The 17745-nt window shown below is 47.9% G+C and overlaps 1 protein-coding gene across 2 annotated transcripts in view; it reads left to right on the top strand.

The window, feature by feature from the left end:
• Positions 1–17745, top strand: part of PLEKHM3 (pleckstrin homology domain containing M3) — a 150243-nt gene that overhangs the window by 91735 nt on the left and 40763 nt on the right. For both annotated transcript variants that reach the window (XM_045033046.1, XM_045033045.1), the window contains exon 6: positions 3805–3868. In XM_045033046.1, the coding sequence (XP_044888981.1) occupies positions 3805–3868 (64 nt within the window). The remainder of the gene's footprint in view (positions 1–3804; positions 3869–17745) is intronic.

The raw sequence follows: 17745 nt of genomic DNA, 5'->3' as shown, positions 1-17745 counted from the left end.
AAATATAGCTAGGACATATCCCTATTTGAGAAGAGTTCTGTGGAATCTTTAATAGCCACAAATGGTCAAAACCTTGGTTTTACAACTTGTCCAAAACATTGAGGCTAAACATTTCAAAGCTGCCCAGGGAATTTGGATACCTCAATTTCCATTAATTTTAATCCAAGCCTCTCTTAAGCATCTTGGAAAATCTCAGCCTAAAATAACTGTTTATGAGAACCAATAGAGCAAAATTAAATGAGGAGCTTTTATTATTTTTTGGATTCACTGATGTTTTGATTTCCAGTCTTTTGGCTTGATTTTGTCCAGAAATTGCAGTTGGTACAAAATATTGTCCAGATCTATATTTATCCCTGTTTCTAAAATCTCTTCAGTGACTTCCAGTGTAATTTCGAATGAATTTTATGTTGTTGTTAAAGTTCTTATCAGCCCCTGAATACTTTTCACATGTATTTTCTTTGGGTTTCTAATTGCTGTTTTGGTTCGTTTCATTCCATCGTCACACCCCAGTCTGTTGTAGAACCTTGCATTGTACATTTATTAATGGACCCCACCAAGAATTCTTTCTGCTTCATCATCATTAGCACTCTGCCCTGCAGCTGCAGGTCCATGGATGTATTTTTGGTTTTGTATTTGCTTTGCAATTTGTGCTGAAAGCAAGACGCTTTTGCAAAATAGTTATGTTAATTGCAAGATTGACTCAGTATGTCCATAGGCGCCAACTTCTCCTGGCGCCAGTGGGTGCACACTCCCCGACTCCACCCCTGCCCCGCCCCCTCCTGCCCCGCCCCCTCCTCCACCACTCCCATTCCAACCCCTTCCCCAAAGTCCCCACCCCAACTCCACCCCCTACCTGCCCCTATTGGATCACTTCCCCAAATCCCCGCCCCAGCCCCGCCTCTTCCCTGCCTCCTCCCCTGAGCGCGCCACGTTCCCGCTCCTCCCCCTTCCTCCCACAGCTTGTTATGCCGCAAAACAGCTGTTTCGCGGCGGCAAACCTGGGAGGAGAAGCGGGGACGCAGCACGCTCAGGGGAGGAGCCCCAGAGCACCCACAGAGTCGGCACCTGTGAGTATATCCCTTGCCCAGGACACCTTTGCATTCTGTTATGATTGCCTTCATGCTGATCGCAAGCCAATCTGATGTGCCGTTAGTTTCCCTTTGCAGTCTATCTTGGTATGTATTTTTAACTAGATGCATTTCAGTTCTCTCCCTGCTTCTTACCATTTCCATGTGAGAAGCACAGCTTTCACTAGCCCTGCAAATAGCCGCAAAGTCAAGTCTGTTTCTTACAATAAGTAATTCAGTCACTTAGCCCATTTGTTGTCTGCTCAGACTCACAAGACTTAACTTCATGACACAGGTCTGTAACAGAAGGGTCGATGGTCTTAGCTGACATCTTGTTCCTTGTAAGGAAAATTTGCCTTTCCTAAATAATGTTCTTGAGTAGTTCACGGTATCCTTAACATTTTTGAAAGACTTTGTCCAGCAGCTTGTTTTTCCTTCATGCTCCCACTAAATCACTGGAGCTCTCTAGTGCTCCTGGACCTCCCATGTGGAATGGAGAGTTTCACCCTCTCTGATTTCTCGCAATACCTCCTGCTTTAAAAGTGCATCAGTCATCTCCACCAGTTCTCTGTGCCCCATTGCCTTCCAGACGGCAAGATTTAGGTAGCTCAATTGATCCATTCTTGCCAAAGGTTGCAAAGAATCCTGTGGCACCTTATAGACTAACAGACGTTTTGCAGCATGAGCTTTCGTGGGTGAATACCCACTTCTTCGGATGCAAGTAGTGGAAATTTCCAGGGGCAGGTATATAGAAGCAAGCAAGAAGCAAAATATATATACCTTGCTTATATATACCTGCCCCTGGAAATTTCCACTACTTGCATCCGACGAAGTGGGTATTCACCCACGAAAGCTCATGCTGCAAAACGTCTGTTAGTCTATAAGGTGCCACAGGATTCTTTGCTGCTTCTACAGAACCAGACTAACACGGCTACCCCTCTGATACTTGCCAAAGGTTGTTTTCTTCTAACGCTATGTAATAAGGTGTGATCCACAGGAGTACGAGCTTGGTCTTTATTTCCCAGCCTCAGTCACCCAACATGAGGCAGGAGTATGAAGGGTTATTTCTCTGTCAAATGATTTCAATCTTTATCCACTGACCGCAGTGGCCACTGTTTGCAACTCTTTGATCCTACTCAGATGATACCAGTCTTCACTCTTTCCCGAACGCCAGAGGGGAAACACTGCATGAAACCCACGAAAGTCTGTTGTAAAGTAGAGATGGACTTGAACCAAAACTCCATCTCTGCACACCCCTATCCATTGACGAAGTGTGAATTTGGATCCCAATTTCACCCAGCGCACTCCAGGACTTCCACTGCTGCATAGCAGTGTCCATACAGGACATTACTGTGCTGCAAGCTGGTGCGCTGCAGATTCACAGCCTGGCTTGCCATGCAGTAGCTTGTTGTGTAGACAAGCCCCATGCCCGCTGTAATGTAACTAAACTGCAAAATGGAGAAACAAAAAGTAGCCACAAAGACACAGGTGAATGGATTACCTGGTTAATAATACCTGCTGTTACGTAGCACTTTTCATCCATAGATCTCAAAGCACATTAGAAAGGTCAGTATGGTGATCCATATTGTATCGCTGGGGAAACTGAGGAGCTTGAGGGGTGAAGTGATTTGCCCAAGGTCACCGAGCAGGCCAGTGGCAGAGCCAAGAATAGAACCCAGGTCTCCTGAGTCCCAGTCCAGGTTGATAGCCACTAGGCAACACTGCTTCCTTGACTGCTTACTGATAGGTGACCTGCCCAGTTCTGGCCTGGTAGTCCAGTGGTAGTGCTGTGCCCAGTATCAGAGAGAGAGACCCACCTAATAGATTGCCCGTTCCTTGTTTCTGACTTCTAGGAGAAGGCCAAGTATGAGACCAGGACCAGAAATCATACCAGATCCCTAGGAAGGTAGTGCAGAGCCATACCACTAGTTCAGAGCTCAGGTATGATTCATAAAAATGTAGCTTCACAAATGTACTACTTGGGATTTTCAGTTTTAATTTTTAGCACGGGACATTTGAAGTGTGTATTTGGTCTGATTTGAAAATAAGGCCTTGTCTACATTAGAAAGTTTTACCGCTCTACCCAGTATAATTTCAGTAGTACAACTCCTGCTAGGTTGAATGCAATTATATTGGTTATGCTGGTGTTAGCTACTCCCATAAGGGAAGAATAATTACTATAACCAGCATAAATCACCTTTATACCAGTATAACTGTGTCCACACTGAGGCTTTTAGTGGTTAAAAAAAAAAAATCACACCCCTAGCCAACATAGTTATACCAGAATGACTTTTTAGTGCAGACCAGGTCTTTATTACCAAAGCCTCAGAAACATTGAATGATTTATTTTTGTATTAGCCAACTCGTTGTTTGAAAGGCTTTTTCTGCCCACAGTATGAGGTTTCTACTTCTGTAACTATCATTGCATGTGCTTCCCTGACAGCTGTAGGAAAACGACAGGGACTCCCACTGTATTAATTCTTTCCCTGGGCGAAGGTGAGGATGACAAATAAAAGAATACTGTGAAAGCAGCTGATGCTTGGGAGAGTAACGTAACTCCAACCCCTAACTACCACTGTATCGAACATCACTACCGTGTAGAGTCCTTGGAGGAGAATGTACAATTCCCCAGTGATGGCTGAAGAATGTGGAGACCTTCCTGGTTTGGGAACTTTCCAGCGAAACTTTCTGTCTCTCAGAAGCCCATGTCCACTCACATCTATTTCCCTCTTTTTAGAATCTTCCCCAGAGAGTACCTCCTTCAGCAGATCCACCTGTATTCCCTGGCAGACCTACAGCAGGTAAGTTTCTTCCGCTGATTGTACATTTCTTCTGTTTGCCCAGTAATTTCCCATCCTGTGTGGATTACAAGAATGACACGCTTTCCCCAGCTATTAATTGTGGTGGAGCTAGCAACACAGCCTAATCTCTCAGTGGTTTGTCATTTGGCATAAAAATCTTGACATACAGGGATGTTCTAGGTTTATGCCCCATGTGTGCATCCTGGAACCAGGAACAAGTCTCTGCAAGCCTTATACGAGGAAAACTCCCTCTTCCTGAGTCAAGACAACAGGGTTTGGACCACACAAAATAAGGGCTGGTCTACACTGGAAACATATATCGGCACAGCTACATCTCTCTGGGGTGTGAAAAATCCACCCTCCTGAGAGCCATAGCTACGCAGACCTAACCCCCAGAGTAAGCAATGCTAGGAATTCTTCCACCCATCAATTACCTCCCCTGGGAGAGGTGGATTAATGACAGCACAACAGGAAACTCTTCCCGTGGCTGTAGTGAGTGCTACAAAAACGCAGCTGCCTGTGCCCCTGTAGCAGTTTAAGCGTAGACGTGGCCTAAGTTAGTCTTGATGGTGTGTGTGGCTGTGTAACCAAAAGGAAGTGTGTACACATCATTGAAGAGATGGAGGGGAAACCTAAGTGGAGTAGCTATGGGCAGATGCCATGTTGGCCTGGCCTATACTGGAAAATTGAGGTGTGTTAACAGGTTAGCAAAAGTATTAATGAGTGTGGGGTTAAACTCCCTGGGGAGCTCCAGACAAAGCCTGGTTAGCTTGCCCCAGTCATTCCTCAAGGGTCTCTGTCTACACTCATTGCTGAGTAGTGTTAATTGAAGCTGAAGGGGGAGCCTGAATGCCAACTTGGATTGGGCCAAAAGAAATCTGATGAGGTTCAAGAAGGACAAGTGCAGAGTCCTGCACTTAGGACGGAAGAATCCTATGCACCGCTACAGGCTGGGGACCGACTGGCTAAGCAGCAGTTCTGCAGAAAAGGACCTGGGGATTGCAGTGGATGAGAAGCTGGATATGAGTCAGCAATGTGCCCTTGTTGCCAAGGAGGCTAACGGCATATTGGGCTGCATTAGTAGGAGCATTGCCAGCAGATCGAGGGAAGTGATTATTCCTCTCTATTTGGCACTGGTGAGGCCACACTTGCCACATTGCATCCAGTTTTGGGCTCCCCCGCTACAGAAAGGATGTGGACAAATTGGAGAGAGTCCAGAGGAGGGCAGCAAAAATTATCAGGGGGCTGGGGCAAATGACTTATGAAGAGAGGCTGAGGGAACTGGGCTTGTTTAGTCTGCAGAAGAGAAGAGTGAGGGGGGATTTGATATCAGCCTTCAACTACCTGAAGGGGGGTTCCAAAGAGGATGGAGTTCAGCTGTTCTCAGTCGTGGCAGATGACAGAACAAGGAGCAATTGCCTCAAGCTGCAGTGGGGGAGGTTTAGGTTGGATATTAGGAAACATTATTTCACTAGGAGGGTGGTGAAGCACTGGAATGGGTTACCTAGGGAGATGGTGGAATCTCCATCCTTAGAGGTTTTTAAGGCCAGGCTTGACAAAGCCCTGGCTGGGATGATTTAGTTGGTGTTGGTCCTGTCTTGAGCAGGGGGTTGGACTAGATGACCTCCTGAGGTCTCTTCCAACCCTAATCGTCTATGATTTTTCTATGATTCCAACTCACACCTGCTTAAAGTACTGCTCTGCCTGGTCTCCACAGTTTTGGATGTGTTAGGCTTGATCTACACTTAAAATGTAGGTTTACACAGCTATGCTGCTCACACTCTTGAGCAACGTAGCTATGCCAACCTAACCCCAGCCGTAGACGCAGCTCGGTTGGCAAAAGAATGTTTCCATCCACTTAGCTCCCATTGCTCGGGGAGGTGGAGTTCCTACAGCAAAGGAAAAATCCCTTCCATCGCTGTAGACTGCATCTACACCGTGGGGCTAAGATACAGTAGCTATGCCACTAGAGCCCCCATAGCGTAGTTATGGCCTTGTTAGTACATGCCACCAAACACCTTCTAAGAGAACACCTTTTCCTTAGCTCCACCAGCTAGTGGATTATTTGCATCCTGAAGCAGGAGGACGCTGCCTTATGGCTTATCCCTTATGAATTTTTTATCCTGTCTAACGCACTTTAACAGGGTCACTGCATCCACACTAGGCGTTCTGCTGGTATAACCGCAGCAGCACAAAATCACACCCCTAACTGATATCGTTATACCGGTACAAACACTATCTATAGAGAACAGATTCAGCATCTTTGAAAATTCTACCCAGGAGCCGCTTTCAAAATCTGGATTCAGGGGTGGATTCTGAGCACCAGTTAAAGCACCAGGGGTGTTTTGAATTGGGGTGTTTCATATGAACCCATTTCTCATTTTCACTTTGCATTTCTTGCTTTTTTGTCTTCAGCGTGGTCACCATAATGTTTCAATTGGGTTTTGGTATTTCACTCCATTGTGTTCACTTTGCCTTAGAAGGAAAGGGGAAATTGCTTTAAAATGTAGGAGTAACCCCTCGGGGAGTTTAACCCCTTAGTGGGACTAGTCATGTTTGCATAGATTTGAGGTAGGAATTGTCTCTTTGTTCTGTGTTTGCATAACACCTAACATAATGGTGAGCTGCTCAGTGCCTGGGGCTCCTGGGTGTGACACAAAACGTGTGTACCTTCTGAGATCCAACAAATTAATAACAACCGTGAAATTAACCAGACACGTGACTTAAAATCAGGCCATCATGGGTTACTGTAGCCATCGATACTCAACCAGATGTGTCCCAATAATACACTTCTTTGCTTCAGTCTATGCTGAACAAGCTGAAGGGATAGCCTGTGATGCGGCACCCGTATTTCAGCACGGGACAGATGGAATGACAAGAATTAGCTTGGCAATAAGAATTGAGGGGAGTTGGGAGAATCCAAGTTTTGTGTGGCAGCAAATACGCAGAAACCCAAAGCTGAGGCAACAAGTAGTTTGTGGGCTGGTGCAGTTGTGGGATGGGAATAATTCCACGTTTTTAGAAAAGCCAGTCATCTGAGGGATAAAACTGCTTTCGTGGCTTTTCAGGCCCTGCTGCTGTCTCTTCTTTCATAACCAAACCGTGAAATAACAAGCTGCTTAAATCAGAAGTGGCAGTCTCCCTGGTGGGCCAGGCTATTAGCCCCCACTGCCTTGTAAGCTGCTTAATCAGTTCCTAACATTGGCAGTAGAGATTTAGAAGCAATCAGCAGCTTAGCAAAGGCCCTGTGGGAGTAGGGATGGGCAGGAGTCACAATGCATCCATTTATTTAGCAGTTCCTTCCAACATACTTCTTTGTGTTTATTTGTATTTGCAATCCTCCTGCCCCCCCGGCTCCCCAAATTTATCATAGTTAGAGGCAGTGTAATTCAATTACTGTTTCTGCTGGGGTGGGTTAAATTGGATTTAGCTTTTAATCTAGCTGGATCCTTGTTATCGGCCTGGAGAGTCTTTTCCTCATTTCAGAGTCTCTGCATTTGAAATCAGGTTGCCCATTTCTGTCAGAGTGAAACCATGATGGGGAGGAGAGAGAGAGAGAGAATGGAGCTAATAGAGGAGCATTAGTGCCCTGAAAGACACTGTCTAGCCCCCATATCGTACTTTGCCATTGTTGCTCTCACCTGCCTACTGGTTGTTGGCTGCCAGTGTGTGGTTGTTTTTTTACATTCCCAAATTTTTCCCCTATTTTTGATTCCTCCCCTGCTCATTTCCTTCTATCCTAGGGCTGCTTTAACACGCTGCCCTGCTGTCATGTAGAATGTATGTTTTGGGGGAATTAACCAAAAGGTTTATTAAAGATTAATAGAAAGATAAGGCCTGGTGAGTGAATTAGAAAAGCAGGGAGAGGTAATCTGCAGAAATGGTGCCCTCTCCCCCAGTGACTCCAAGTCTGATGTATTTGCCCTGCAAAGGGCTCTTTAAAATGCCCAGAAAACAAGAAACCTTTCTCCTCTGGGCAGCTGTTTTTATAAATGTGCTATCTGGGGGGCTGTTGTTTGCACGCTGAATTTGAGGGTGCATGAAGAGAGCTGAATGAAAATTCATTTTTGCCTGAGATGAAGATGGCAACGCACAGTATTATTTAGAGGGAAATCTAATTTAAGACTCACGCCTGGTGCAGTGGGGCGGGGTGGGGGGTGTCTGACTAGTGCTCTTAGGTGCTACCACAGTACAAATAACAAACAGGAATCTAGACAGTAAGATTCCAGGATTGCCGCTCTGTCTGTGTGTCTCCATGTGAAGCCACAGGAGTAGCTGCAACGTGGCTGCGAGCTCTTTTTGTTCAGAATATCTATCACCGGGTTCAATCACCTCTGGGATGTGTGGTCTGTACTGGCCATTTTTAAGTTCTCTGCCATTTTGACTTAACCAATGTACCCCCATGCTGTGTACAGCTGCAGTAAGGCGTGTCTCTATGCCCCGCCAAGAGTCCTGGAGCACTGTGATATCAGAGGTGACTCAGCAGATCCCCACCCATACCGTACAGTTAATTTTTATGGAACGGTTTCATTGGTTGGTTGAGGGAGACTGCACAAAGAGTGTGACTGACTTGGCCCAACTGCCATTCTGTGTGTCCATCCGCCACCCACACAAATCAACACAGAACTTCCAGCACAGCCGCCTCACACACACAAATCTACACAACCACCCACACAACACCACATGATAACCCTGAACACACACTGTTCCTCCCCACATCACACGCACCTCATTCACCACCTGCAAAGATCAACACCAATGCCCCAGCACAACCCCCTCAACACAGATCAACGCAGCCAGCATGCACAGTAACCCCAACCACCACTCTGACGCCCAGAATGTCTGTTGAGTCAGTGTGAAATGGTGGAAGCAGCCGCAAGCCTGCCTGAGAACTCTTTTTGTTTAAACTATCACCGGGTTTCATCAGCCCTGGGATTTGCTCTCTGTTACTGACCAGCTTTTAAGTTCTCAGCCATTTTTTGGCTTTTTTGACACACGTGGCTTTACAAATTACACCCGGGTGGCAGCCTAGGCTTCTGCTACTAGTAATTAGCTAATGGTCTGGGGGCTTTTACTGGTGTGATCCATAAGGATGGGTGCTGGGCTGGTGGGGGAGGGCTTAGCCTAGGAAGGAAAACAGCCAAGTAATATGTCATTAGTTCTGGAAAGCTGCCAAACTCCTAATGGGATAGTGCTATGCTAGCACTTCGCTGATTCACAGACACAGCTAATGCAGATGTGAGCAACCTGGCAGGCCTGCCCTTTATCCAAAGAGAAAACAGGTGATGTTCTTTATTCACAGAAGGATTTTTTTTTTTTAATCAAGTTCTCACAGCAAAACAGTGCCCCAGTTGACTACACCCAGTTAGCTTAGCCCAGCTTGGGCAGCATGTATTCTTAGCCTCTCCCCAAGCTTGATCTCTTCTTCATTGTTCGCACAGGCATTCACAGGCAAGATAACTAATTAAGAGCATTCAGATTTAACAAGCAGAAAAACAAAGTGTGACAGCTCACCTATTCTGCCCCATTGGCTACGGTTGTGTTCCGCTCCAGCCATCACTCTTCATAAGCCCCTGAGAGTAATCTGGTGTGAGTCAGGAATGAGGCCTCTATTAAAACACCACTAAATCTCTGTTAGCTACTTTATCCAGGGCTAGTCCAACCAATTAAAGACTTAGACAAGGGGACGTTCCGGTAGTAAGTGGCAAATATTGACCTAAAATGTTGTTATGATGATTTTTAGCAGATGTAGTTCTTGTGACGGCTGATGCAGTTCTCACTACTTGGACATTTTGCTGGGTTCTAAATTAACTGAAACCATTCAGGAAAAAGACCAAAGGTGTCATTACAAACAGCCCAGTGAAAACATCTGCTCAATACACTGGGGTGGCCCAGAAAGCAAACAAGATATCCGGTTAAATTAAAGAAAGCTGTATACAGTAAACAAACCACTAACTGACTAGTATTCAGAAGTTTCCCCTATGGGTAGAATATCCTTTACGGGGATTTCTTTCACCTTCCTCTGAAACATCTAATACCAGCCGCTGTCCAAGACAGGATACCGGACTAGGTGGACAATTGTTTGGATCTGGTACAGCAATTCCTATGCTTTTGTTGAAATGGTTTATAAAAGTAATATTGTCTAAGTAACTAAAAATGTGAAAAAAAAATGCTTCACCGAAGCCTGCATCTCACCTGAGCTACGCTCCAGTGTCTTGTGGTGACAGAGCTAGAAGCACTTTCGAGGAGCAATACAAATGCTTTCAGAGCCAAGTCACTTTTCTAACCATCTCAAATCTTTTGCCGAAAAGGCCAGCTTTTCTAGCCTGTCCATCTCTCTTCCTCATTGCAGTTCGGTTTCCAGGATCACAGAGAGCGGGGAACTGTAATCATTGTTTCCTCGTGGTTCATGATCATTCAGAATATCTGACCATTCTGTCCCAGTACAGTTATTGAGAAATGGCCTGTGGTTGGGTTATAATGCAGCGCTTAGTGACTTTAAAACCCAGGCGTGGCAATCTCCTTTTCCACCCACCATACACCAAACTCTAAACCACACATTTTCCCCATAAAATTTGCAATCCATATACCACAGACGTTTTCTGGCCTAGCTCTATTGGTCAGGGGTGTGAGGAGGTGTAATCCCGGATGACAGCAGTGCTGCCAAAAGCCCTTAGTAGAGGCCCAGTTGCACCAGCAAAACTGAGCTTTCGCTGGTATAGCGTATGGCTGTGTGTTTATGGCATTGCTTATGGCCCGCACAGTAGGACTAGTGGTAACTTTACAAGGGACGGGATACAAAAAACAGGGCTTCGAAAACAAACACACACAAAAACAAAGCAAGAACTCTCCTAACGTTCATAACATAATTTTTCTTTACGTGTGTGTGTGGCTAGCACAGAGTAGGTGGTGCTGTCAAAATCCCCTCTGGCATTGCCACTCATGAGTGAGGCAGCTGTCTCCAAAACCCTTTATACGCACCACATTATCATGTGTTGTACCTGTTTATGCAGCATGCATGTGTATATACTGCACACATAAACAGACGCATACATAGAGGAGTGCATGACCATAAAAATTAAATGATCTGCCATCAGATCACCCTCCGAAACAGTCACCCTGCCTCTTACGAGTGATTAAGCCTCTCAGATATTTTCTTGTGCCTAGGACTCCTTTCTTTGCCACAGTCATTCCATTTCAGTGTGGTTGGAAACTTTATACCTCGAAGATTGCCGGCTCTGAGACTTCCTTCAGCTGGGCCAGCATGAAACGCCAAGCAGAAGACTCTCCCGAGCAGCTGATATTTTAGGCGAATACTAATTTCCCAAATTGCTGGCAGCTCGTGTTACATTTAGTGGTAATGACAAGATTGGACAGCTTTCTCCTTTTCCCTCAATACTTGGGAACAAGAGAGTTGCTGTAATTCAGAGTGGCAACAGGACTGGTACACTGGGTCAGGCAGCAAAAGGCATCTTACGGTTAGAGAGAGAATTTTGGATAGTGAAGTAGGCTAAAGTCATTGTGGTAGATGGTAGCCTGGAAAATGAGCGGATCTAAGTTTAATTAGATATGTCAAGATCTTGGCTATATATATTTTTTTTAAATAACAAAAGGGCTTTTTTGTTCTGCTTGAAACCCAAATTTGCAACAGGGCTTCGAAACGACATTCAGCGCATTAAAAATTAGATCTGTAGTTGAAGTCCCAAGCCATCGTGTGGGGAGAATGCAATGGGACCTGCCTGCTGTAATGAACCTTTCTTTAAAACGAACAAAAAAGCAGTGTGACTGTATTTGCTTGTGCAAAGGGCTGGGTTGATAGCTCTGGAGACTGAATTATTTTCAGGTACGCCCTGGCTAGCAGCAATACAAGCTTCCCCGCATTGTCCCCTGCACTGTTTTGAAAGGCAATAGGTACAGATATAGGGAAGTCCTTGTTATCCTTATTGAGACTGTAAAAAGGGGGAGACGATGAACACTAATGACGGTGGTATTTACTGTGATGTGAACCTTGGTTGACTGGGAACCAGACTGAGTCCACACTCATTCTACTCTAGCCACTTAAAAGCTGTGGGTGCCACCAGGATGTTTCGCAATTGCACATTGCAGAGAGAGGTGACCCATGGGAATCTCTGTATTAAAAACATGGTCCATGCTGGGAACACGGTTGAGAAGCCCTGCATCACAGTATGCCAGTTGTGAACCTGGTTATAGAGAAACTGTTCTGCAAAATTTATTTCATTCCATCTACCTCCATTACCATGGCATCTGAGCACCTCACAATCTGTATTGTATTTATTCTCACAGCCCCCCTGTGAGGTAGGGCAGTGGTATTATCCCCATTTTACAGATGGGCAGCTGAGGCACAAAGAGGCCAGATGACTTGTCCAAGGTCATAGAGGAAGTCTGTGGCAGAGCATTGAATTCAATGCAGTGTCCCAAGTCCCCGGCTAGCGCCCTGACCACTGGCTCATCCTGCCTCTCCATTCCAGGAAGTTCGACTGCCCCACAGTGGCGGTTGCACCCTTTGTTATCTTGCGCTTTTTGTCCTAATTTGCCACACAGAACCAAGGGCCCAATATGGCAAACTCGGAGTAACAGCTTGAAGGGTTGGGCTCTGACTGCGTTCCCACCCCTCAGATAACACATTGCCTGTCCAACCAAGCCACTGACTCAGGACCCTTTCTGAAAACTAAAATGCAAATATCATTTCAGGGTTGTCCCTTTAAATGAGATAATGAAACACGGTCATGGTAATTACGGTATATGTGCAAATTAAATGCACAGCTGAGCATCTAATTGCATCCTAGTTTTGGGGTTTTTTTTAATCAGGTGCATCCTGTGTGTGTGTGTGTGTGTGTGTGTGCGCGCACACATTTTCAAGTTAAGGAAATTGTTCTCTGTTCTCTAACATGCAGATTCCCAGTACACTTTATGTCTTGTTTGATTAACGCAGCCTTTGACCTTATTAGTTTCAGTACCTGCTTCTTAAAACCACCTATTATTCATCCCCACTACAAGATTAGGAGAACACCTGGGTGTGACAGAAATTACATGTAGTGCTGCCATCTTGGAGCCTTGCACTAGGGTTGCCAGTTGTCTGAACATCCAGTCGAAAATGGACCCTGGTGGCTCCGGTTGAAGCAGGGCTGGCAGGCTCCCTGCGTGATTCTGCGCGGGTCCCAGAAGCGGCAACATATCCCTCTAGCTCCGAGGTGCAGGGGCGGCTACAGGGGCTCCACGTGCTGACGCCACCCCATGTGCCAGCTCTGCAGTTCCAATTGGCCGGGAACCACAGCCAGTGGGAGCTGCGGGGGCAGTACCTGCGGGCAGAGACAGTGGGCACCGCGCAGAGCCACCTGGCCACCCCTACGCCTAGGAACCGAGGGATATGTTGCCACTTCTGGGAAGCCCCTGACGTAAGCACTGCCTGGAGCCGCACCCTGCACCCCAACCCCCTGACCCAGCCTGGTGCCCCCTCCCACACCCAAACTCCCTCCTGGAGCCCTCACCCTCTCCCAACCCCCTGCCCCAGCCTTGAGCCCCCTCCTGCACCCAAACCCCTCCCAAAGCCTTTACCTTGCACCCGGTCTCATACCCCTGCCCCAGCCTTGAGCCCTCTCCCACACCCAAACTACCTCCCGGAGCCTGCACCCCTCCCCATACCCCAGCCCCCTGCCCTGGCTCGGAACCCCCTCCTGCACCCTGAACCCCTCATTCCTGGCCCCACCCTGGAAGCCGCACCCCCAGCCCAGAGTCCAACACCCTGCCTTAGCTCAGAGCCCCTTCCCACACTCCGAACCCCTCGGCTCCAACCCCAGCCCAGAGTCTCCTTTTGCACCCCAAAGCGCTCATCCCCGGCCCCACCCCAGAGCCCATACCCCAACCTCCTGCTCCAGCCTGGAGCCCCTCCTGCACCCTGAACCCATTATTTCTGGCCCCACCCCAGAACCTGCACGCCCAGCCGGAGCCCTCACCCTCTCCTGCGCCACAACCCCCTGCCCCAGCCCAGTGAAAATGAGGGCGTGAGTGTCGGTGGGGGAGAGCGAGCGACAGAGGCGGGATGGAGGGAGCAGGGCAGGGGACGGGCAGGGGGCAGGGCAAGGGTGTCCAGTTTTGTGCGATTAGAAAGTTGGCCACCCTACTTGAAACCTTGGGGGAGAGAAGAAAGAGGCCGGGGGAATGAAACGCTACGAATGTGAAGGTAGAAGAAGCTTTGGCACAGGAGCTCAGTGTGGATTTGGCACCAGCAGTTTCAAGCCCTGCTGTTTACTCTGAGGCACTTTGGCTCCTTCTCTCTTGTGTCAGCTTGAGCTTTTTCACCACATTGCTTGGACGTGCTTCATGAGAGGGCCTTCCTTCTTCCCCACTCTTCCCATAAATTATATGCTTGCGTGTTACAGAGAAGCAGAGGATCTTCATTATCTGTTGACCTTATGGGGTTTTTTCCTGTTCTCTCTCCCCCATCTCCAAAGGTATAGACTGATCTCCTTAGGTGGAATTTCATGTTAACCCGGTGGCCTGTTTGTAACAGGAGACTGTGTCTCATTTCACTGGAGGACCATGCAGTGCTGTATGTTCAGAGCGGGTTTCCAAGTGCAGCAGGGGAGAGTTTTATCGCATATAAGGAAGCAAGTGCATCTTGCCTGTCGCAAGGCATCTGAAAGCAAGTTAGCGACGGATGTTTAATTGAACTGACTCTGTTTTCTCTTTAATTCTTGCCAGCATGTATTGCTAAATTTCCTTGGGGGGTGTTCTCAGCTCTGGGTTTGTTATTAGTTAATGCAGCACAGTTCAGTCCTGTGCAAAACAGACTAAACTTGGGGAACTGTGTGGGAGAGGGGAGCAATCGCTGTTAGGATTCCTGGAGTCCGGTCCCCATCCTGCACACAGCACTTGTAGGACGTAGATGGTTGTTCCCAGTTACCGTTGAAGCTCTGTGGATGCCTACTGCAGTCGCTGTGTTATCAAGCTAAATCTTACAATTTTGCTTCCAGTGTAATGGGAACGTTCCATTTCTCCAAGTCTGCTGGAGGCAGCTGCTATCTTGTGTTCAGTTCAAATACACCCTGTTGCAGGGGAGAAACACGGCTCTCAAACACATGCAGAAGGAACACCTCCTTGGTTTTATTTATGCATATTCTAGTGCCTACTGCCAACCATCGTCATGGCCCCTTGCGTGAGGCACTGTACAACACACGTCTGAAAAGACAAACCATGACCTAACTAGCTCACAATTTAAATATGCGAGATGGGTGAAGGGTGGGGCAAGTGGCACAGCATGAAACTGATGATTGGGAATTAACGACTAGAAAGAGTACAGGATTTGATGAGGGTGACCCAAGGAGTCAGTGGCAGAGCTGGGAATTGAACCTGCCTCTCCTGAATCCCAGCCCAGTGCCTTAGCCACAAGATCCTTTGCCCCTTTCATCTAGACTAAAGCTGAATTGTGTATTGAAATTGTAACAAGAACATTGGAAGATTCAGGATCTGGCAAACTGAAAAAACCTCCAGGAAATCCCTCATTGGCAACCTAGGACAATCCTCACCTCCTCTCGCCTCACACTCTCACCTGCTCCCTCACTCGAAATGGTCAGTAGCTTCCTGGCATGTATTTTCCCCTCCCTTGTATATTTGGCTATAACTTGTGTTGTCGTTAGCTAACTATATTACGACACCCTGGTTCCTGAGTTCACAGCTTGAAGACCTTTGAGTGAAGTCCTGGCCCCACTGAAGTCAATGGGAGGTTTGCCACTAACTTCAACCAGAGTTTTACCCTTTGTGTTTCAATACCCCCATTCCCACTCCTAAGAACTGCATAAAGAACCACTGTTTATAGTTAAGGCCATCAGTTCACCCTTCCTTCGCCCGGGTCTTCTGACGTTTTTCAAGGAATACAGTGCAGATCACCTGCAACAGATGAAGCACAAAGAGAAGAGGCTGAAAGTGCTTTCTGGAACACATTACAACATCAGGGTTTTTCTTTTAAATCTTGTGCCTTGGCTGCCATGGAGGGGGAGAAAGAATGCTGGGGTATGTACTTCTCCACAGTGTCCTCACTGGCCGAATTTTTGTAGTAATGGAGTAATGGACAGATAACAGCTAGTAAACTAAAGCTCAATTTGGATTAGATAGTGTTGATTCTGGGGGAGTGAGAGAAACCTCCAGAGGAGTAGTCAGAAATTGATTTAGAGGATGGTTGGCGTATAGAAATCCTGTTAGATCATTGGATGCTCCATGAGTTTCCTCCTTAAGGCTTACTTCTTTCATGAGATAGACACCACTCCACAGTATGTAAAGGGCTTTTCCACCATTACATTGTATAACTAAGGATGATGATTGAGGTTAAAATATTGGACACCACTTCTGGTTTCCCAGTGCTTCTTGTCCTTTTTGTGTCTGCCCCCTACACTGAATAAGCCCCTCACAGCAAGACCTGTCTCTGTGCGTTGGGCAGCACCGAGTGTATTCCTGGCCTTGATGAATAATCATAAACTTTATTCCAAAAGGATGGGGGCTGGGACAATGCTGCCGAGGTTTGAATCTGTAATTCTAGATGTTCTAGGGCAGTGTTTCTCAAACTGGGGTCCGTGGACCCCTGGGGGTCGCTGAGGATACTCCAGGGGGCCCCACAGGCCCCGCTGATCAACTCCTCCCCGTCCTTCTGTCTCCCGGAGGCTACTGAAGCCAATCGGGGAGATTTAAAGCGCTAAAACTCCAGCGGCGCAGCGGGGCTAAGGCAGGCTCCGTACCTGCCCTGGCTCCGCACCGTTCTCAGCGGCTGGCACGTCACTGTGGCCTCTGTGGGGAGAGCAGGGGGACTCCGAGCACCGACTCCACAGCTTCCATTGGCCAGGAACTGCGACTGACGAGAGCTGCAGGGACAGTGCCTGCGGGCAGGGGCAGCGTGCCGAGATCCCATCGTCCCCCCTGCCTAGGAGCCCCTGCCAGAGGGATGTGCCTTTTGCTTTCGGGAGCTGCCTGAGCTAAGCGCCGCCTGGCCGGAGACCACACCCCTCACCCGCACCCCAACTCCCTTCCCCAGCTCAGAGCCCAAACTCCCTCCCAGAGCCCGCACCCCCTCCCGCACCCAAACTCCCTCCAAGAGCCCGCACCCCAGCTCCCTCCCGCACCCAAACTCCCTCCCAGAGCCCGCACCCCAGCTCCCTCCCATACCCAAACTCCCTCCCAGAGCCCGCACCCCAACTCCCTTCCCCAGCTCAGAACCCGCACCCAAACTCCCTCCAAGAGCCTGCACCCCTCACCCCCTCCCATACCCAAACTCCCTCCCAGAGCCCGCACCCCTTCCTGCACCCAGACTCCCTCCCAGAGCCTGCACCCCTCACCCCCTCCCGCACCCAAACTCCCTCCCCCAGGGCCCTCACCCCCTCCTGAACCCCAGCCTCCTGCCCCAGCCTCGTGAAAGTGAGTGAGAGTTGGGGGGATTGAGCGACGGAGGGAAGGGGGATAGAGTGAGCAGGGGCAGGAATAGGTGGGGCCTTGGGGGAAGGTGTGGAATGGGGGCAGGGCCTGGGGCTGAGCAGAGGGACTTGGGGGTCCACAAAAAATGTAAATCAAAATGGGGGTTCTCGGGTTGCTAACGTTTGAGAACCACAGTTCTAGGGATTACATACCACTTACCCGGTCCCCTCTGTGCCTCACTTGTGTCTACATGTAAATCTGATGGCGGGAGAAGTGGAACAGATTGTCCAATGCTCCAGATGAGGTTTATTAGGCAAACCAGTGTTTCTAAAGTGAGTGCCTTCTAATAAATGTTATCTTCAGGGAAATACGCCAGCCCCTACATAAGTAGTTAATGTTACTGCCTCAGTGTTGGCTTATAAAACAACTTTATCACGTCTGTGACGATAATGATTAAC

Source organism: Mauremys mutica, chromosome 10 (assembly GCF_020497125.1).
Source record: "Mauremys mutica isolate MM-2020 ecotype Southern chromosome 10, ASM2049712v1, whole genome shotgun sequence".
Classification (NCBI taxonomy): Eukaryota; Metazoa; Chordata; order Testudines; family Geoemydidae; genus Mauremys; species Mauremys mutica.
The sequence above is the reverse complement of the archived record's forward strand: the minus strand, read 5'-3'. Positions and strand labels throughout refer to the sequence as shown.